Genomic DNA, 22735 nt, shown 5'->3' with positions numbered 1-22735 from the left:
GGAGAGAGTCTGGAAGCTGTTTTGAGAAACTTGTGAAAGGCATTAGTACCACACCCGAACATGCACCCGTGAATCTGAAGCCACCAAAAATCAAAAGGGATGCAAACGATGGTCTTGGTTTCATCATCACTGGGATACCTGTTAATACAAGAAATGAGCCAGTACTGTTCGCGTTGCTTTAATTAGCTGTGGTGGCCTAGACAGTTGGCATTCAACTCAAACTATGCTATGCCTGAATTACACAGCTGAACAGGCTACACCACATGTATGCTCTTGCCAGTATTTCTTTCACCTGGAAAGAAAATTCTATATGGATGCATTATCTGGCTTTTGAATGCTTCTGATTTATGAAACCATTTTTCAGACACTAAGAAATTAAAGACATCTCGCTAAAGTGATTCTCTACTGCTCTGTATTAGCAGCTCAGTATTCGTGATGAATTGAAGACCTAAACTTTCAGCTTCAATAAGGATTTTCAGCTCAAAACATTGAAACTGAAAACCAAAACTTACTGGATGGGCTCGGTAGTGGAGTAGAGATGGCAGAGGACAGAACTTGAAGAATTCAGTAGAATTTACCCACTGTGAACAAGAGAGAGAAAACAGACTGAAAAAAAAAATGAATTAAGTCTCGGGCATCTGTGGGACAGTAACAAAAGATCCGACATTCCTATCACTGGAGTCCCAGAAGAGAAAGAAAAATGTGGGGGCTGTGGAAAAAAATGGGTGAAAGCTTCCCAGATTTGGCAAAACACACACAACAGAATCAAGAAGCTGAGTGAACCTTAACAGGAAAGACCCAAAGAAATCTACTCCAGGATGCATCCTAATTAAATTTCTGAAAACTAAAGACAAAAGCCTTGAAAGTAGTCACAGAGAAAAGGCATTACCTACAAGAGAATACCACTTTATATGACAGCAGATTGCTCATCTGAAACCACAGAGGCCAGAAGGAAGTGGAACATTTTTTGTTTGTTTTTTTAAGTAGGCTGCATGCCCAGTGTGGAGCCCTGTGCTGGGCTTGAACTCAGGATCCTGAGATCAAGACCCCAGCTGAGATCGAATTGGACACTTAAACTGACTGAGCCACCCAGGCACCCCAGTGGCACATTTTAAAAAAATTTATTTGAGAGAGAGTGTGTGCAAGCACACACGAGTCAGTGGAGGAAGAGAGGGAGAGAGAGAGAGAGAATCTTGAGCACACTCTGCACTGAGTGTGGAGCCCCATGTGCGGCTCAATCTCACGACCCTGAGATCATGACCTGAACTGAACCTTGACTGACTATGCCCCCTAGGGGCCCCCAGTGGCACAACATTTTTAAGGGCTGAAAGAAAAGAATGATCAGCCATGAATTCTGCATCTGGTGAAACTATTCTTCAGGAATGAAGGAGAAATAAGGACATTCTCAGACAAATGAAAACTAAAAGACTTTGTTGCTAGCAGACATACTTTTAAGACTGGCCAAAGGACATTCTCCAAACAGAAATGCAATAATAACAGAAGAAATCTTAGAGTGTCAGGAAGAAGGAACAACAGAGCAGAACTCATTACATGCTGTAAACTATGCTTCTCCTCATGAGTTTTCTAAATCTACTTGACGACTGAAACACAAGTTGTAACACCATCTGATACTCAAGACAATAAAAAGTCAAGAAGATAAAGGGATCTGGTGGAAGTAAGGTCACCTGACATGATAAAATGTTGACACCTGTCCACTGTGATAAGTCACATGTTCCTATATATAGGAATACTCAGAGTAACCATCATACAAACCACACGAATACACTCAAACGCACCATAAAGACATCAAGACAGAATCCTAAAAAAATATTCAAGTGACCCCCAGGAAGGCAAGGAAAAAGAAACAAGAGGAAAAAGAACCAGAGGAAACAAATAGAAAACAAATAATAAAATGGCAGACTTAAGCTCTAGCCTATCAGTAATTATCAAATATAAAGGGCCTAAATACAACAATCAAAAGAAAGACTGGCAGAGTGGATAAAGAAATACGGTTCAACTACAAGCTGTTTATAAGAAACTTTCAGTTTAAAGACGTAGATAAGCTGAAAGTAAAAGGGCTGTAAGAGATATACCGTGCACTACTTTAATCTTAAAGTAGTAGGAATGATGGGGGCGCCTGGGTGGTGCAGCTGGTTAAGCATCTCCAACTCTTGATTTTGGCTCAGGTTGTGACCTCAGGGTTGTGAGACAGCCCCATGTTGGGCACCACGCTCAGGGCCGAGTCTGCTTAAGTTTCATTCTCCCTCTCCCTCTGCCCCTCCCCACCGTGCATGCTCTCTCTCTCAAATAAATCTTTAAAACAGTAGGAGTGACTATATTTATATCCAACAAAGTAGAGTTCACAGCAAAGAAAATTACTAGAGACAAAGAGGGGTATTACATGCTGATAAAAAAACTGATCCCCTGAGAAGACATAAAGGTCCTATATGTATTAAGTACTAAATAGGACCCTCAAAATACATCAAAAAAAAAAAAAACCTGATAGATGTGGAAGGAGAAATAGACAAGTCCAAAGTTATAGCTGGGGACTTGCACACCCTCTCACCAACTGACAGAGCTGCTAGAAAGAAAATCATCGAGGTAGAAAATCTGAATAATATAATAGGATCTAAATGACATACATAGAACACTCCACCTAAAAAGAGCAGAATACACACTTCACACACATTCACCAAGATAGGCCATTTGGGCCTAAAATAAGCCTCAAGAACCTTAACAGAGCCGAAATCATACAGTGTCTTCTCCAACATAATGGAATGAAACTAGAAATCAAGAGGAAATCTCTCAGAAGTCAAAGTTGAACAACAGAATTCTAAATAATCCAAGGCTCAAAGAGGAAGTTTCAAAATAAATTAAAAAAAATACAGGGCCACCTGGGTGGCCCGTTTGGTTAAGCATCTGCTTTCGGCTCAGGTCATGATCTCAGCGTCCTGGGATGGAGCCCTGCATTGGGCTCCCTGCTCCGCGGGAAGCCTGCTTCTCCTTCTCTCTCTGCACCTCCCCCCCGCTCGTGTGCACTCTCTGTCTCTCAAATAAATAAAATCTTTAAAAATAAACAAATACATATATACATAGAACCAAATGAAAATGAAAATATGACATACCAAAATATGTAGGATGAAGCTAGAGCAGTGCAGGGAGGGACATTTAGAGAACTACATGCTTACACTACAACAGGGAAAGGTCTCAATGATCTAAATCCCTCCCTCAAGGGACAAGAAAAGGAAGAGCAAAAGAAGCCCAAGGCAAGAAGAAGGAAGGAAATAATAAACATAAGATCAGAAATCAATGACACTGAAAACAGGAAAACAGAGAAAATCAATAAAACAAAAGCCTCGTTCTTTGGGGGGGAATCAATTAAAATTGATTGGATACAACACTAACAAGACTGACAAACATAAAAAGAGAAAAAATACAAATCATCAATATCAGGAATGAAATAAACATTATCACCATAAATCCTTTGGCCAAACAGACACATGAAGAAGTGCTCAACATCGCTCGGCATCAGGGAGATCCAAATCAAAACCTCAATGAGATACCACCTCACACTAGTCAGAATGGCTAAAATTAACAAGTCAGGAAACGACAGATGTTGGCGGGGATGCGGAGAAAGGGGAACCCTCCTACACTGTTGGTGGGAATGCAAGCTGGTGCAGCCACTCTCGAAAACAGTATGGAGGTTCCTCAAAAAGTTGAAGATAGAGCTATCCTACAACCCAGCTATTGCACTACTGCGTATTTACCCCAAAGATACAAATGTAGTAATCCAAAGGGGCACCTGCACTCCAATGTTTATAGCAGCAATGTCCAGAATAGCCAAACTATGGAAAGAGCCCAGATATCCATCAACAGATGAGTGGATAAAGAAGATGTGGTATATATTTACAATGGAATATTATGCAGCCATCAAAAAAAATGAAATCTTGCCATTTGCAACAATGTGGAACTAGAGGGTATTATGCTAAGTGAAATAAGTCAACCAGAGAAAGGTAAGTATCATATGATCTCACTGATATGAGGATTTTGAGAAACAAGATAGAGGATCATAGGTGAAGGGAGGGAAAAATGAAACAAGACCAAACCAGAGAGGGAGACAAACCATAAGAGACTCTTCATCTCAAGAAACAAACTGAGGGTTGCTGGAGTGGGGGGGGGGGGTGGGAGGGATGGGGTGGCTGGGTGATGGACATTGGGGAGGGTATGTGCTATGGTGAGCGCTCTGAATTGTGTAAGACTGTTGATTCACAGACCTGTACCCCTGAAACAAATAATACATTACATGTTAATAAAAAAATTTAAAAAAATCCTTTGGCCAGTAAAAGGACAAAAGAATAATTAAGCAACTTTACTCTTATAAATTTGACAATCTAGAAGAAATGGACCAATTCCCCAAGAACCACAGTCTATTAAAATGCAATCAAGATGAAATAGATCACTTGAATAGTCCTATCCCATTAAAGAACTGGAACTTACTTTAACAAAAAAGAATTCTCTAAGGTCAGACGGTGTCAAGTGGAGAATTCTAGCAAATATTTAAAGTATTATCACCAATTCTATACAATCTCTTCTAGAAGAAAGGGGAGGGGACACTTCCCAACTCATCTTATGAGGCCGGAATTATCCTGATACCAAAACCAGACAAAAGCAGTATAAAAAAAAGGAGAAACTGCAGACCAGTATCTGTGTTGAACTCAACAAATACTCAAAATAGCAATCCAAATTCAACAATGTATAAAAAAATTTATACACCATAACCAAATGGGTTTTTTCTAGGAATGCCAAGAGTAGTCAAACATTTGAAAATCAACCAATGTAGTATATACCGTATCAACAGACTAAAGAAGAAAAATCACACGATCATATCAATTGAAGCAGAAATAGCAATGGACAAAATCCAACACCTATTCATGATAAGAACTCAGCAAGTTAGGAATCAGGGAAATTCTCTCAAATTGATAAGAAGCATCTACAAAAATCCTCCAGCTAATACCATGCCTCATGGCAGAAGACTGAATGCTTTTCCACTAATACCAGTAACAAGGATGTCGACCTTTACCACTCTTATTCAACAAAGTCCTAGAAGATCTAGCCCCTGCAATAAGGCAAGAAGAAGAAATAAAAGGAATGCAGATGGGAAGGGAAGAAATGTAATTGTCCCTATCTGCAGGTGACGGGACTGTCTATGTAGAAATCCCAAGAAATCTACACATAAACTCCTGGACTGTTAAGTGATTTCAGCAAGGATGCAAGACACAAGATCAACACAGAAAAAGCAACTGTACTTCTAAGCACTCACAATGAACATGCAGAAACCAAAATTAAAGACATAATACTATTTATAATTGCTCTAAGGAAAATCACATATGTAAGGTATACACTTAAGAAAACATGTACAGGATCTGGATGCTGAAAATTATTAAATGCTGATAAAACTCAAAAGTTCTAAATAAACAGAGACATATCGTGTTCATGGACTGGAAGACTCATGAATTCTCCCCAAATTAATCTATAGATTTAATGTCATTCTTATCAAAATCCCAGCAAGGTACTTCATAGACAAAAACAAGCTTATTCTGAAATTTATATGGAAGGGTGAAAGAAATAGATTAAAACAATCTTAACAGAAAGAATGAAGTGGGATGAATCACTCTACCTATGAAGACTTATATAGAACTATAGTAATCAAGACAGTGTGGTGTTGGTGGGGGGACAGACACCAGAGATCAGTGGAACAGAAGAGAGAACCCAGAAACAGAGCCCAATACAAATATTAGCATTCAACATATTGAAAAACCTTTAGAAACCAAGAAGATTATATGTAAAAAGAGGCAAAGTATATGACCGGCATAAAAATGGCTAGCACATTTATGAGATGATGTTCAAATTCATTAGTAATAAGAACATGCAAATTAAAAACAAGATATCCCTTGATACCCGTCAGATGGCCTAAATTTAAAGTCTGGTAATAACCAAATGTGCGTGAGGATCTGTGGAAACAAGACCTCTCCAACACTGCCAGGAGATACTCTGGTGAGCTGTATGACAATATAGCTCGGCCTCTGAGTATATACCCGAGGGCAGCAGTTCTCAAAATGTGGTCTGTGAACCCCTGTGGGTATCCGAGACCCTTCCAGAAGTCCGAGGAATCAAAACGATTTTCCTAACAGCACTACGAAGTTATCTGCCTCGTTCACTGTGTGGACATCTGCACCAAGAATGCTGGAGTGATGGTGCCACCACCATCCGGGCCTCGGCACCAAACCGTGCCGGTGGTCTTTTTACTCTTCACCACCACACCCTCACGGTTAAAAAAAAAAAAAAAAAAAAAGGTTTCACTGAAGCATGTCCTCGAATAAGAATTCTTAACTGTATTAACTCCCGATGCTTAACAACTCATCCTTTCCCATCCTGTGTGATGGCACGGGACGAAGCACACAAGGCAGTTCTGTTGCCTACTGAAAGGGCAGTCTTTTTATTTTTCTAGGAAAACTCTCATTTTCCATGAGTTTACTGTCTCAAAGAGAAGCCCGTAGGCGACGGAGCTGTGAGCTGATCTAGCCACTTTTTTCATGGAACACCACTCAAAAAGAGGACTAACAAAATCAATGATGCGATCCTATCACTTCAAGGAAAATATTGGTGGGTTTTGTTGCCAGTGATAAAATTTGAGCTTTCAGGGTACAACTTTATGTCTGGAAAAACCTGTATCCTCCACCATGAACTATATTATATACTTTTCTGATGACAATGGTGGGGATATCAATGAATGAGGCTTTTTGATATTATATAATGAACTGTTAGTATCTACAAGATCTTTTTAACTCAGTGAGTCGGTATTTTCCAAATGATCAATATATGGCGTTACAAACTCATACACTGGTAAAGGACAACGGACAAGGCAGACCAATGGATTTTAATCAGAGTATGCAAAGTTCATTAATATGCTTTCAGGTAGAGAATATTCAAAACGATCGGAATAGGCTACTAAAATATTCATTCTTTTCCATATCGTCAATACTTCATGTGAAGGATTTTTTTTCACACACGTCAGCCAAAATAATTTATCACAATAGATAGAATGCAGAAGTAGATATGAGAGCCCAGCTGTCTTCTAGTAAATCAGACATTAAAGAGATATGCAAAAATATAAAACATACCATTCTTAATTTTGTCGCTTTGGGAAACAGTTATTTTTCATAAAAAATATGTTATTTAGGTAACATGTTTATTATTGTTATTAAATGAAATAATATATATTTTTTCAATTATTTCTTCTTTTTTTTTTAAAGATTTTATTTATTTATTTGACAGAGAGAGACACAGCGAGAGAGGGAACACAAGCAGGGGGAGTGGGAGAGGGAGAAGCAGGCTTCCCGCTGAGCAGGGAGCCCGATGCAGGGCTCGATGCGGGGCTCAATCCCAGGACCCCGGGATCATGACCTGAGCTGAAGGCAGCCGCTTAACGACTGAGCCACCCAGGCGCCCCTAAAACCTCAATGAGATACCCCCTCACACCAGTCAGAATGGCTAAAATTAACAAGTCAGGAAACGACAGATGTTGGCGGGGATGCGGAGAAAGGGGAACCCTCCTAGGCTGTTGGTGGGAATGCAAGCTGGTGCAGCCATTCTGGAAAACAGTATGGAGGTTCCTCAAAAAGTTGAAAATAGAGCTACCCTATGACCCAGCAATTGCACTACTGGGTATTTACCCCAAAGATACAAATGTAGTGATCCGAAGGGGCACCTGCACCCCAATGTTTATAGCAGCAATGTCCACAATAGCCAAACCGTGGAAGGAGCCCAGATGTCCATCAACAGATGAATGGATAAAGAAGGCGTGGTTCATATATACAAGGGAATATTACTCAACCATCAAAAAATTGAAATGTTGCCATTTGCAATGACATGGATGGAACTAGAGGGTATTATGCTAAGTGAAATAAGTCAGTCAGAGAAAGACAAGTACCATATGATCTCACTCATATGTGGAATTTAAGAAACAAAACAGGATCACAGGGTGAAGGGAGGGAAAAATAAAACAAGACGAAATCAGAGAGGGAGACAAACCATAAGAGACTCTGAATCATAAGAAACAAACTGAGGGTTGCTGGAGGGGAGGTGGGTGGGGGGATGGGGTAACTGGATGATGGGCATTAAAATGGAGGGCACATGATGTATTGAACAATGGGTGTTATACGCAACTGATGAATCACTGAACCTCTGAAACTGATAACACGCTCTATGTTAATTAACTGAATTTAAATTAAAAGAGATTTGTGCTTAAAAATGTGCACTCTAGCATTGTTCTAGAAATAAGAGCTTAAAAACAAAAGACTGCTCGGTTGTTCTCCAGGATTGTCCTTTGAATTCACCCTGTTTCTACCATTTCTGCTCTCTCTTGGCTGTCATCCTACAGCCAGATGGATGCCTGACAATGTTGAAAAGACAATTCCAGCTCAGTGCTCACACCTGAATGGTGAATGGACTATTGTCGGAACTTCTACCTGGCCTCCTTAGTCTTTCCCTCCTCCAGGTACTTACCAGCTTAAATCTCAACTTTTGAACCCAATCCCACTTCAAGCGAAAGAGCTTCTATGCAAAACATCATCTGAACAACAAATTCCAAGCTTTTTTTTTTCTTTTTTCTAAAAAAAGGTTTAAAAAGCACTATGTTAAATTCATCCAATCAATAATCAGAAAATCTAGATTGTTACTTTTCCTTCCTTCCCTTGAACAAGAGTTAAGTGGCTGAGTTATGCCACCTCAACTGAAAGCAGTTCAGGTCAAACCAGGTTCGCAAAACCCAAAGACATTAAACTTTGGAAAGTACCTCAGATAAGGCCATCCAAATTGACTTTTTCAAGACTGAATTAAGCAATTAATCACACAGGTATCAAAAGAAACGTATCCTGACTTCCCATTAATCACTAGCAAAAATGTGCTCTTCTCTAGGAACGGAAACTGTAAGAATAAATTCTGGTTCTATCGGGGGGAGAAAAATCTGGTTTGGAAGCAGTGAGTCCCGGAGAAAGAGGAGAGAGAGGGGCACTCTTCGATCCCTCCAGAAAACAGACTCCGCTGTGTGGTGTTTTCATACTTGTCTGTAGTGTCTTAACCCCCTTATGTTTACCTCCACTACAAACGTATCAATAATGTGCTCCTGGGGGAGGAACCAGTGAGCTACTTCCTCTTCATCCATCACCGGGGCGAGATGAAACTGCTTCAGGTAAGTGTTGGTCAAGTCTCGAACGGCCCGGATATCTCTCGGTTCCATCGGTCTCAGGCCTGACGTCTTGGTAGCCTTGTTGCAGTGAACACAAAACAAAGTGGGAAGTTGAACTGTAAGAGGAACGGAAGGCCGGGTACGTCAGCGTCACCTGGGAGCCTGTCAGAGCTGCCGAATCGTGGCTCCCCCTCAGCCCTACAAAATCTGCCATTTACCGAGACTCCCCAGTGATCAGTCTACACACAAAAGCTTGAAAAGCACCGAGTTAGGATATACGTTAGACAATGTGCTGTACCTTCTATCTGTGGGCCCGGTCTGCCAGTGCTGCCCCAACGAAGCCAGAGGGGACACCAATCTATGTGCCAAAGCCAAGCATGTTAACGGCCTCCACCCCAGGGCAGAGCAATCTGAGCATGTGTTCTGGAAGGATGTGCTTTAGAGACTGCCCTGTCTGACATGTTGAGGTGAAGACAGCTCAGAAACTGATTTTATTGAATGGCCCATGAAGAAGCTGTAGCTCTTTTGTTCTTGTGAGCAACAAAAATGAAATAAAAGTAGATCAGAAGGGGAAGGGCAAGCATTTGAACAGCCAAGTATTTTCTAAAGGTGCATGGCTAGCTGCCAAGTACCAGGCCTGGCTTCCCCTGCTCTCTTTTGATTAAAAAAGGTGATTAGAACAGGCATTTGGATTCATCATTCCAGAGCATCACGATTTATACGGTATTCTACTAGGAACAGAATTAACCTAACGGTCAGGACAGGTCCCCATTTGGATTTTGTTCCACTGTAACCTCAGAAGAGCTCCAGACATCACTTAGCTCCCTGGGAACTGCCCAAACACCAGAACACTTGAGCCAAGAAGTGAGAAAACCTACCACAAGTGCTTGTTTGTACAAAATACTAAAAACTTAGCAAGACAATTTCAGTTTGTGAACTGAACAAGTTCAGTTCTAACTTTCCAGTTAGCTTGATTTTTTTCCTTTTTCCTAGAAACAGTGGATACATTTTGAGCAATAAGTAACCTGTATATAAATACTTCTATTCTACCTTTCTAAGTTATTTTTAAATGCTTTAAAATTAAATACTGCCTTTAAAAATAGATCATAACAACTCCCGCGTGCCCCCAGACTCAAAGCATAGCAGAGAAGCCTAAGGTGGAAAATAGGTCTCATGCTGAGTGCTGGCTCTGATCCATCTTAGCGGCTGTGCCGAGGTCTCTTGGGGTCCGTGACAATGCTGACTGATCGCTGACCGGTGGGGGCTAGCAGGGGGGCTGAGAGATCTGTTCTTTGTATTTACAGACCCAAATGTCCTTTCTGTTATGACTTATGTAATCTATAAAGATGTAGTAATGCAGCTAAAATACAGTTTACTAGCCCACATCGAGAGAAGATAAGCCCTGAACATTTAATAGAGAACTCGTTACTTCTAGCCTTTCTGTGGATCACAAAGCCAAAGCACGAGAAATCTCCAGGCCCTGGCTTCCATCCAAGGCCTAACCCTTCAAGCAAGCAAGAAGGGTAATAACAGCCCGAATATGTGCCGAATGAATGAAATGAATGAATGAATGAATGAATGAATGCCTATGTTTCGAACCACATTTACACAGTAAGGTAGGGTGAAGGCTGCAGACAGGGAAAAGAGTCACTGTCAGTTCTTCGAAGATGATACTTCTTGGGCCTGGCACTTTTATGTAAGCCAGGCAAAAATTCTTTTTTTCCTTTCCCCCGAGCCAAGTTTAGTGTTTGGTAGCATTTCTATACTGCAAATTCATGGCAAGATGGAACCTAGGTGATTTCCAAATACTGGAAAAGGTAACAAACATACATTTCTAAATGCTAACAGGAAAAACCAAACTACATATACAGAAAGAATGTATTTAAAAAGTCATTTACAAAGATGGTTTTCTGCTACGCAGATGACCTCGATAAAGTCTTAAGTAGCCTTGCTCAATAGTAAACTGTTTTTTCTTTTGTCACTAGTTCAGGAACAATGATATCGAGCAATTAGATTCATTAGTGCAAGCAACAGGATACTGCATATGTTAGGCGGACATTCAGAAAGGAAGAACAAGCCTGCCAACTTCTTTCTAGACCAAAACACTCCTCTGCAGCAATATTCTCCCTCAGTGAGTATTTATCCTGCAAAATCACTAAAATCAACATCTTTTGCCCAGCAGACACCCTTAAGGCAGCGGTTCCTGAATATTTTTGTCTAAGACACCTTTCCCCTCTTAAATACGGAGTATTCCCAGCGAGTTCTGCGAAGGTGGGTTATATCCACCCGCACGTATCATATTAGAAATTAAAACCGAGAAAACCTTAAAACAAAAAAAATGCAGGAGCACACATTCCAGAAGGCCTCTCGTAGATGTCACAGTTCATCTGTAAGGTAATTAAAGCGAAAAATGCATTTTATGTCTCACTGTTATAAAAATAGTGTTGATGTCACAGACCCCACTCCCCTGGAATGGACTTGACTCCAGGACTTCTCAGGGGTCCCAGGACCAACTTTGAGAACTGCTGTGTCAGGTCTCCGAAAGTCAGAATAACGGGTAGTCGAAGTGGGAGACGGAAAACTCCGTGAAACAGTACGTTTGGGTGAACAGGCAGAAAGTATATGCACTGGGCAATTTATAAGCCCTAGAAGTGCTTTTTTACAGAAGCTTTTTTTTTTTTTTAAAGAGAACATAAGACTGTATCAGCTATAAAAAAAATGCAAGATCCCAGAAAACAGGAGAAGAATGTTTACTTTTGCTGACTCACAATGTGTCTCAGGGCCTAAATGTGCTTCTTTCTAATATCATGAAGTCTCATACTCTCCAAAAAAAAAAAAAAAAAAAAAATTAACAGAAGCACAAGATACATTTTAAAATATAAAATACACCCTCCAATTACAACTGTGGTCTTCAGAAAGAGGTGGAGAAATGTTAAGCCTAGATTTAAAAAATGGTAAGTTTTGGCATAACCCAAAAAAGAAAGGTGGCTTCCAGAGAATTCCAAAAACACAAGAAGACATTTCCAGTGACTGAGACAGCCTTACATTTCATATGCAAACTCTTATTATCTCAGCCAGACTCACTTTCCCAGGGTCCAGCTAGCAGGCGTGACTCGTTGGGACTCTCTGTACATTGAAATATGTGTAAAATCTGCTTATCAGTGCAGATGGGGAAAAGGCTCAGAGGTCTATTAAAAAACAGAAGCCGTTTTGTTCTGTCAAACTATGTGGTGTAAACTGTCTTAGAGCGAAGATTCCAGAGTAGAGACGTAAGCAATGATTATGGGGATTTGATTTAAAAAGCAGCCGTAGGAAGCTAATCACTAAAAAAAGCATCTACTGCAACTAAATGTTGCACGTCTTCACAAGCACGTCCTTCCTGCAACACCATGGAAGGACCCCAGGAGATGAACCTGACTCTGTTTTTTGCCGACTTTAAATTCCTTCACCTTTAAGAGCACTGACAAAAAAAAAAAAAAATTCCAACTTTGAAAATGCTCAAAAGTGGGGCGCCTGGGTGGCTCAGGCGGTTAAGGGTCTGCCTTCGGCTCAGGTCATGATCTCAAGGTCCTGGGATCCACGGGGGCCCCGCGTGGGGCTCTCTGCTCAGCGGGGAGTGTGCTTCTCCCTCTGCCTCTGCCCTCCCCTCCCTGTTCATTCTCTCTCTCTCTCTCTCTCTCTCTCTCTCGAATAAAATCTTAAAAAGAAAAAAAACAAGAAGAAAATGCTCAACAGCAAGCTAAAACAAACCAATGTTTACAAGGTAGGGGAGGGCACGACTCTCGGGGAGACCTGAGCATTGCAGAGAGCAGAGGCAGGGGGTGTGGGCCCTGGGTGGTTCTCTCCTAACAAGAAGATGACGATTCTGGGCACAGCAATTTCACTGCTCTCCTCCATAAAATGGGGAGAATGCCCTGCCCTCCTAGGACTGTTCTGAATAATAGCTGAGATTATGGATGTTCAGTGTCTAGCACAATGCTGTTCATAATAATGTTAACGCTTTAGATTCAGAAGTCCACAAACAAGACCTAAAGCAGGCACAGTATGCAGAAACACTAATGATGGATCAGATGAGACTGATCCAGAGAGCAAAAGTTGTATGCACTAAGATTCTTTACGCTTAAGGGTACAAAATGTTCTTAAATCACATGACTGGGCCCCTATACAGGCAGGCCATTGTTTAGTACATGCTACGTCGTCCAGCTTTTTTTTTTTTTTAAGATTTTATTTTTAAGTAATCTCTACACCCACCACGAGGCTCAAACTCACAACCCTGAGATCAAGGGTCGCACGAAGAGTTGCACACTCTACTGACTGAGCCGGCCAGGCGCCCCTGCACCGGCCAGCTTCAAACTCAAACGGCACACCCCCAGGCGGCTCGGTGGGTGCCTTCTGGATTTTCTAATACCTGTACTCTCATCTCTTCTACCCTCTCTTTTTCCTCATTGTTTTGCTCTTCATTTTGCTCTCCTTCCCCAGGACTTAAAGGCAGGGAGGCAGACTGGAACACGCCAACGAACGCTATTTGGCCCCTGATGATCATGCTTTCCTGCGTTCACCTCCGCTCTAGTGACCGTGTGGCGAGACATCTGGTGGGACCGGGCCACGCTGCCCCCTGGGGGTGTGCGAGAGGTGACAGCAGGAGCAAAGGGATCTAACAGGCAGAACGTGGATGTTCGGGGCGTGCATCCCGAGTCCCCCACTTATTAGTGACAGGCCCGTGTCTAAGTGTCAAACTGCGTAAGCCCCGATCTCTTCATCTGCAAAATGCAGACAGCCACACCAGCTTCGAAAGGTTGTCGTGAGAGCAACATGAATATATACACACATGTGAGAGCACTTTGTAAACTTCACTTTATTGGGGGGAAAAAACTCCCAACGCCGGACCAGTGATTTATTACCAACTTGTTAACATTGTTACCTGAGTTGATCGATTTTTGTGTAAAAACATAAAGGATGAGGGACAAAAGTCAAAAATACTCTTAGCTCAAAATCTGATCACCCTGAATAAACCCATGACAGATACTAAAACTCCTCCTTCATCCCATTTTAGGAAACCTACGTGGAAGTGGGCGCCTTCCTTACACACAAGCTGGATGGTTTCAGGCTCAAGAAACTGAAATTCGGGGAGACCACAGAAGAGCGTTAGCCCCTAGTGAAAAAAGTGGGCACGCCTGAAGTTTTTTAATTTCCGCTCCTGGATGGCCAAGTCTCCAACCGCAAGGAGGCCGCTGAGAACGGACAGGCCTGCAGGGGGCACGTTTCGCCGTAGCCGTGTCCTGTGCCTCTATGTGCCTGTCCCTCTCGGGTCACTCTGGGTCTTGGCCCCTAGCGTCACAAAAGCCCTGGCCAGTCAGTATTCAGTGTCACATTGCTAGTGTGACTTCTCTGAACGTCTTCTGTGCACACATCTCCACACGCCTACCTTCCCTTCTGCGCTCCAGCATGAGGGGCCGGCACCCCCTCCCCAGGTCCTGTGGACCCTCCTCTGTCATGCTGTCTGCGGTGTTTATTTTCTTCTCTCCTGGTCTACATTTCCCCTCCCTCCTTGGCCTCAGAGGCGGTGGGTTCATTAGTCTGAGCCCCACCGTCTGCAACAAGGGAAGATGAGGCCTTCCGATCCTTCTGCCAGGTGACAAAGCTCCAGAATGATGGTCCTGATCTCTCCCACATCTGGTTTCCCTCGCCTCCACTTTTCTCCTCATGAAATTCTGCCTAAGGTCAGAAATCAGTTGATTCCTGTCTGCCACTGGAAAAAAATACATCCGTTCAGGTAGCTACTCACATGTACTTGGTAAACACACAACTGGCCGAAAGACGAAAGGAGGTAGTGGAGGCCACCGCGCCAAGAAAGGCCACTGCAGGTGAAGCCCTCCCCGTGTTCGAGAGGAACATGGTGACATTCCACGGGAATCCCTCAGTCAAGTTAAAATAGTCATGAAACTACTTTCTAACAACCCAAGAGAAAGAATAGCTCTGGCGAAATCAAAACTTCAAATGAAAGATCCCATCTGAGGCAGACGGATTCTAAGATGGCCCCTGGTAATGCCACCTCCTGGTGCTCACAGCCTTGCGCTCCTCCTGAGTGTGGAACCTGGGACTTGCTTCTAACCAGTGACATACACAGCAATGGTGACTGGATGTCACTTGCAAGCACTGATTACATAAGGTTCTTAACCTCCACCTTGCTAGCCGGCTCTCTCTGTAGACTCACTCCCTCACTGGCTTTGATGAGGCAAGCCGCCATGTTGTCACAGCTGCTGCCCTATGGGGAATCTCACCTGGCGAAGACCTGAGGTAGGCCTCAGGCCGATGGCCAGCAAGGAATTAAAACTCTCGGTCCAACTGCCAGCAAAAACTCCGGCCTGCTAACAGCCATGTGAGTTGGAGGTGGACCCACCCCCAGTCAAGTGTTCAGATGAGACCCAGCCCCAGTGGATACCTTGATGGCAACTTCATGAGAGACCCTGGGGCAGAGGCCCCAGGCAAGCTGGGCTTTGACTCCTGACCCACAGAACCTGGGAGAAAACAAATGTGTGTTTTAAACTGCTAAATTTGTGGGAATCTATCACAACAGCAAGAGATAACTAACACACCATCCAAGCCTCAAATAAAGGCAACACTGGTAAGCACATGTAACTTTTCCTCTATTAAGAGACAACTTGTCATGTTGGGAATTTGCTAGCTTAAAAAGATATTTTTTTGAGGGGGCGCCTGGGTAGCTCAGTCAGTTAAGTGTCTGCCTTCAGCTCTGGTCATGATCTCAGGGTCCTGGGATGGAGCCCTGCGTTGGGGGCGGCGGGGTCCTGCTCAGCAGGGAGGCTGCTTTGCTCTCTCTCTCTGCCCCTCCCCTCTGCTCATGCTTTCTCTCCCAATCTCTCTAATAAATAAATAAAATCTTTCAAAAATATATATATTTTTAAGATTTTATTTATTTATTTAAGAGAGGGCGTGGGGAGGCTTAGGGAGAATCTTTCAAGCACACTCCCCACTAAGCACAGAGCCCAACGCAGGGCTTGATCCCACAACGCTGCGATCATGACCTGAGCTGAAACCAAGAGTCAGATGTTTAACCAACTGAGCCACCCAGGTGACCCTAAAAAGATGGTAATTTAATGAAACATTATTTCCTCTCCTCGGTCTCTCCTCTAAGCCTTATTCCTTAGGTCCTTTGTGTTAAAATATCATCAGAAGCCCCAAGTTTTCTTCCTTCTTATGTAACAAACGGTAAATACTCGAAATTTCAAAACTTACATATCTTGAGTTCAATCCCATCCAACCATAAAGACTTAAAAAGTCTTAAAAAACAAAAAACAAAAAAAACTGCTGTTTCCAAATGAGCTCCCCTATTTTTCCTAGCCTAGAGTTCCAAAAAGCTACACATTCACATTCTCAAACACATGAGCTGGTTTTTTAAGACTCTTGCAAATAATTCTTTTCTACACTAAAAGCTTTAGTTAAGGTCACAGCTTTGAAAAACTGCAGAAAATTCTTACTTACATCCGGAAGTCTGTAGAGCTTCATTGTTCTCTGCAAAGTCATATTTCTACTCAAGTGAGAAAATTTCACTTCTACCAGTTTTCTGGGGTTTAGTGATCGATGCCAGTATCTGGAATACAATAAAGGTTTTAAAACCTGATTGGTTTCTAACCCTACCAGTTTTTACTCTTTGTCCCAGCTCAGACGTTCTAGAAGCATTTAATGAGCACTAGTGATGCCCCCGGTGCAATGCTGGATGCTAGCCCTCTTCTTGCATAATTATTTTATCAGCTGGTTTTTACATCTAAAATACATCCTTGCTTTCCTTGTTATGTTCCTTTGTAGTCTGTAACCTTTCATCTCTTTCAGTAAAGAGCAATCATAAAATTGTAAATAAAGTTAAAAAATGCCCAGTCTGCAAGTATTTAATGACCACTGCTGATTCTACAGAAAGCAGACCAAAAAGTTTAAAAACATGAAAACATCCTCCCCTAAATTAGTAGGTGCCGCTTTATATAATGCCCACCAAAGAAAACAACTTTTTGAGAAACTACCTTGAATTTCTTCAGTGATTCCAGTCTAGGTACTAGGATGATTTGTATTAAAACATACCTGCGAAGTCTTATTTGTTCAGGTTATTTATGAATAATTTAATCGGAGAGAGTCGTTTTACAGTTTACCTTTCATACTACATTTAGCGAAAGTTTCGTCTTATTTGAGGCAAAAATAGTCAAGAGAGATAAACCCTGAGGCTTTACAACAGATTAGTCCAGGTACAAATCTGCCCTGGATTAACCTTTGAAAGCTTGGTAAGAACAGATGAAGTCATAAAAAACAGAGCTTAAGCCTTTTCTTACTCTAAGCAAACAGGTTTGTTTGGGCTTCTCAATTGGTGTTTATCAGGCATTTGGGACAGTTCCCTGACAGCCAGGGCAGAGCCTGGTATAAACCTGAGTGTTTGGAAGGAAAGAAAATGCTAGCAGGCTGGATGTTTCAAGATCTCAATGCCCCCCGAGTGCCCCAAGGGAGAGGCAGTGCTGGTCTCTCCAAAGGAAGGCACACAGGAATACAGAACCAGCATCATTAGCAGGAAAATGTTAAAAAGTAGAGTCCCCCCAACCCCCTGGCTTTTTTTTTTTTTACTCTCGAAGTGGTTCTATGGCAAAATGGAAAGAACAATGGACACAGTGGTTCTTGGGTCTGGTCTCCCCCGCTCTGCCACCAAACTATGTAATAACAGGTAAGCCCAAATCCCTGAGTTACACGTGAGAATAACTGGGAGCAACAGAGCAAGGGGGCAAGAGGTGAGCGTGTGGTGTTGTTACCTGCAAGTGGCTACCGGCTTAGGAAGAACCACTCCAGCGGTGTAGACAGCCTGAAAAATCCCTTCCAGGTTCACTCTTCTGGTTATTTCTCGAATTAACACTGGAGCTACCCGTTTTGATCTCAATTTCTTATGAACACAAAGAAAGTTGATTTCTACCATCTTTTTCACACTAAGAAAGAGAAAGATGTCAAAAATCGGAGGGAACGTAAGACGAAAACATTTAGAAGAATAAGACAACACCCATGACATTTCAAAGAATAGGAAACCGAAAGATTCCCCCTCCTTCAACACAATATTTAAGTATTCAGATGGGATCGAGCCCCGTGTCGGGCTCCCTGCTCAGCGGGGAGTCTGCCTCTCCCTCTCCTCCCCACTCATGCTCTCTCTCAATATCTCTGTCTCTGTCTCTCTCTCTCTCTCAAATAAAATAGATAAAATCCTTAAAAAAAAATAAAAGAAATAAAATGGGTAAGATGTGCCTCGAAGTTCCTACAACTGTTTTTTTCTGTCATGTACGCAATTAGGACAATAACCGGGTCACGCAGCTGCACAATCTGGTAAGATGTTGCTTTGGAGTATAATGCAATTCCTAGGATCCTGAAAGGTGCCTTGACCAGACGAGAGCTGGTGTTTTTCTGAGCCACAGTAAACCTTCCAGAGCTTCAAAGTTTGTTCCCCACTCTGGTTCTATATATGCTGCCATTCCATGTGGCACAGACTCCTTGACATCAAATGCCTTTTAGTAGCAAAGAAACTAACCAATACACTGAAAAGTACCCGGTCCTACTCTGCACAAGACCTCTGACTTTCTGGGCTAGAGACCTGGAGCAAAAATGCAACATAGTTATCCTATGGATAAAAAGATTTTTTAAAAATCTCTCTCTCCTAAAATCTTTTACGGTAATTTTTTTCTCCAGAAATAAATCTGAAATATCCATTTATAGTTTTTTTATTCCGATACATACAGATAATACAAGAATACGTCCGTATTTGTGTGTGCACTGACGAGACTGAGAGAGCTGTCCTTTTTTTGCTGTTTGCAGGCCAATTTTTTTTTTTTTTTTATTAAATCAACTTTAGTTTTCAACCGGTCCGTGTTTCTGAATCAACTTTATTTTTAAGAGTTTTAGATTTAGCAAAACCGAGCAGAGAGTAGAGTTCCTTCCCGTAGACCCCTGCCCCCGCCCACCCATAACCTACCCTAAGATCAACGACCCACATAAGCGATTTGTCAAAGCCCACTGTAACTGCAGTTCTTGGAAAAATAACACATCAAAGCCAGCATGGACAAGCTTTAATAGGTACCTGTCATAAATCCGAATGTTTGCTGGGATGGCACTTATGAACCCTACTAGCTTTTTGTTCGAAGACACTCGGACCCCACAGTGCCACTGAAGGAGCCAGCCCGGGGGACGCAGCGCCCTGAAGTGGATGTAGGCAAGGAAAACAGGCGCCGGTTAGTGTCCCGGAACCCAGGGAGAGACCGAGGCACGCCGGCCCCACTGCCCACGCCTGGGGCGCCCCCCAGCGGCCGGCCAGACTCACCACAGCAGGAACTCGGGCGAGTAGTCGAAACGGAACACGCTCTCCTCATCTTCCACGTAATTCTCATTTAACAGCGTGTACAGCTCCTTGAGCTACAAGACCAAGCAAGTGTCCTGTCTGGGGTGCTCGCAACCGCCCCCCCCCGCCCCACGCAACGTGTGCGAAGGCAGGTGTTGAACCCAGGAGTGTTACTCACCACATCGGCGTTACCCAAGTCCAGGGTGTCCCACATAAAACCCTGCGGCAGGGAATAGGGCTCCTGACGCACGTTGTCTTTATCTGCTTCAATGGCCCCGTGAGAGGTTATGACTTCATCTGGGGAGGGGCAGAGGAGAAAGAAGACAGACTATTCAAGGACAAAGCATTCTGATGATCCAAAATGGTCTGTCACAGAAAACGAAATCACTGCTAGGGGCCTTGGCTTTCATATCATCTCTGAAAATATGCTATGTCTCAGCTACTTCTGGAGCGAGACAAGGTAGTCAGGTGGTGGAGAAGAGCCGCTTTCTCACCAATTAAATAGAAGGAGCAATCCTTTCTCATGCAATGACAAGGTGTGTATTAGGACGTGACAGTGACTTCTCAGCCTCAACCCCTACGTGACAGATCCACTGCACTAGACCACAGTGGGCAGCTTAGGTCCGATGATGGCCTGGAGACGTCTCTTCTTATTCTGCATTTCAAACACCTGGGCTGGTGGCGGGGGGAGGGCTACGGTGACCTCTGACCCCTCCCGGCAACACCTACAAGTCATTTCCAGACTGCTGACAATGCAGCTGAAGTCATCCACGTCTCCAGGGATCTCCACAAAGGTGCCCTCTTCCCGTTCCTTCTCCACAGCTTCCCAGTGCGACTGGGATAGAACCCAGTCTCCCGCGTGTGGCTGATGCCCACCTGGCCGCCCACCTGGCCTTTCTCTCCAGCTTCATCCACACTGACCGCCCTCAGGCCGGCCCCAGCTCACGGCGTCTGGGGTTTCCCTCTGCTCTCACAGCCCTTCCCCTGCTCTCCGTAGGCGAGCCGCTTGAGTGTTTGCGGATATAAGCTTACGCATCACTTTCCCACAGCATCTCTCCCTGACTAAAGCTGTTTCCTCCCTGGGGGATGCCCTCCCTCCATCCCCACCTGGCCACCATTTTTATCCTACTTTCCCTTCACGGTTTCCCCACCATGTTCCCCAGCGCCTGGCACTGAACAATACACACTCACCATTGATCTGCCATTACTCAGCCATAAAAAAGAATGAAATCCTGCCATTGGTGACCTTGAAGGCATTATGTGAAGTGAGTTATGTCAGAGAGAGAAAGACAAATACTGTAGGATTTCACTTATATGTGGCATCTAAAAAAAACCAAAAATTCTGAATTCCTAGACACAGAGAACTGTCTGGCGGTTGGCAGGGATGGGAGTGTGAAATGGGTGAAGAGGGTCAAAAGGCACAAACTTCCAGTTATAAAGCAAGTAAGTTCGGGGGACATAATACACCACATGGTGATTACAGTTAATAATACTGCATTGCATATTTGCAAGTTGCTAAGACAGCAGATCTTAAAAGTCCTTATTACAAGAAAAAAATTCTGGGGACGCCTGGGTGGCTCAGTCGGTTAAGTGTCTGCCTTCGGCTCAGGTCATGATCTCCAGGTCCTGGGATCGAGTCCCGCATCGGGCTCCCTGCTCAGTGGTGAGTCTGCGTCTCCCTTTCCCTCTGCCTCTCCTCTCCACTTGTGCTCTCTCTCTCTCAAATGAATAATGAATAAATAAAATCTTTAAAAAAGAAAAAATTCTGTAAGTCGGTGAGGTGAGGGATGGTATCTAGACCTACTGTGGGGGTCATCTCGCAAGGTACACAAACATCCTATCGTTATGTTCGACACCTGAAACTAATATAGTGCTGTATGTCAGTTACACCTCAAAGAAGAAATAAATAAATAAAACAGAAGCAGAAGGAAAACAAGCAGAAGGAAAAAAAAGAAATAGGTATCTGCTGAATAAATGACCATCAGGTACAGGTTTTGGCCTCACCTTTTTACAGGTGGAAGCCACAGGGTCTCGACCAGCTCCAAGGGGTCTTGTTTCTCGTTCTTTCTAGCTCCTGACTTTGTCAGTTGCTACTGCTGCACCAGCCCACCCCCCTATAATACCTTAGGCTTCGTCAAGTCAGCCTGGGTGGCCAGATTCTCAGCTGCTCCCTGAGAGTCCCTTCGGGACGACTGCCTAGAGCTTGGCTACCCACCCAACACTGGGACAGCCTCAGGCCGCCTCTGCCCCCCACAACTAACCTTGCTGCTGCCTTAACTCACGTGCAAACTGGGTGTTCAAGGAGCTGGGGGAATCCTGCAGGGATTTAGGGGAGGGGCCCAAATGTGGTGCACCCCGGCTATCTTCCCAAAGATGTGTGCTGGTGTTAGGAGGCGGCCCAAGGCGGCTTGCTTGTCCCCGGGGCTGTGAGCTGAAAGCTACCAACAGCCTGCCAAGCAGCATTCAGCGAAACCCACTATATCCGGATCGACAGACTCACATCCCTTTCTCTAATGGCCACTCAACTCAATGGCATTTAAAATCCTGTAAGTTCATTCTAGAGAGTCTTCCTCCATGACCAAACACATGTATTTCTAGAGCCTGAAGGGAAAAACAAGTGAGGAGAATCGCTTTCCTCGATCTTTCACATTCCCAAGCCCGTGCTTTTTCCAGGTACATGGGGTGGATATGGCGGGGAGAGGAGTGGGAACTTCAAAAACGTTGAAAACCATTATTTGAGGGCACAGACAAGGGCTGTTCCCAGATTTTTATGCGATAAAGCAGATAATTTGTACGTAACTGGACTATTAAGAGATCTGGATGACAATCCTTTATCTTACACAGATTCTGGAACTCGAACAATCAAGAAAGAAGAACAGAGAAAGTAATTATAATCTATCTGCATAGGAGGATAAGAGAAAGCAGCAGGCTTAGCTTTTAATGCAGTCATGATCATTTTTAGTGCATTTATATATCATCACCTTTTCTACTGTGGAAAGGGGAAGAGTTAAATGATGTTTATGGAAACTTATGAGGCGAAAGTCTGAGTGGAATGTGAGGGAGCAGGCCCAGCGCCGAGGGGGGAGGCCTGCTGCCGAGATGCGCATGCACCCCAGGTG

At 43.4% G+C, this 22735-nt stretch overlaps 1 protein-coding gene across 1 annotated transcript in view; it reads right to left on the bottom strand.

The window, feature by feature from the left end:
• NMT2 (N-myristoyltransferase 2) overlaps positions 1-22735 on the bottom strand; it is a 61362-nt gene that overhangs the window by 2403 nt on the left and 36224 nt on the right. Inside the window, exons 4-9 of the mRNA XM_028114179.2 lie at positions 19795-19913; positions 19599-19690; positions 19359-19475; positions 18052-18222; positions 16748-16856; positions 9155-9325 (exon numbers count right to left, since the gene is read on the bottom strand). Of these exons, the coding sequence (XP_027969980.1) occupies positions 9155-9325; positions 16748-16856; positions 18052-18222; positions 19359-19475; positions 19599-19690; positions 19795-19913 (779 nt within the window). The remainder of the gene's footprint in view (positions 1-9154; positions 9326-16747; positions 16857-18051; positions 18223-19358; positions 19476-19598; positions 19691-19794; positions 19914-22735) is intronic.

This window comes from Eumetopias jubatus, unplaced genomic scaffold (assembly GCF_037043125.1).
Source record: "Eumetopias jubatus isolate StellerSeaLion01/CBP00866 unplaced genomic scaffold, mEumJub1_p1.0 scaffold_8, whole genome shotgun sequence".
NCBI classification, from domain to species: domain Eukaryota; kingdom Metazoa; phylum Chordata; class Mammalia; order Carnivora; family Otariidae; genus Eumetopias; species Eumetopias jubatus.
The sequence above is the reverse complement of the archived record's forward strand: the minus strand, read 5'-3'. Positions and strand labels throughout refer to the sequence as shown.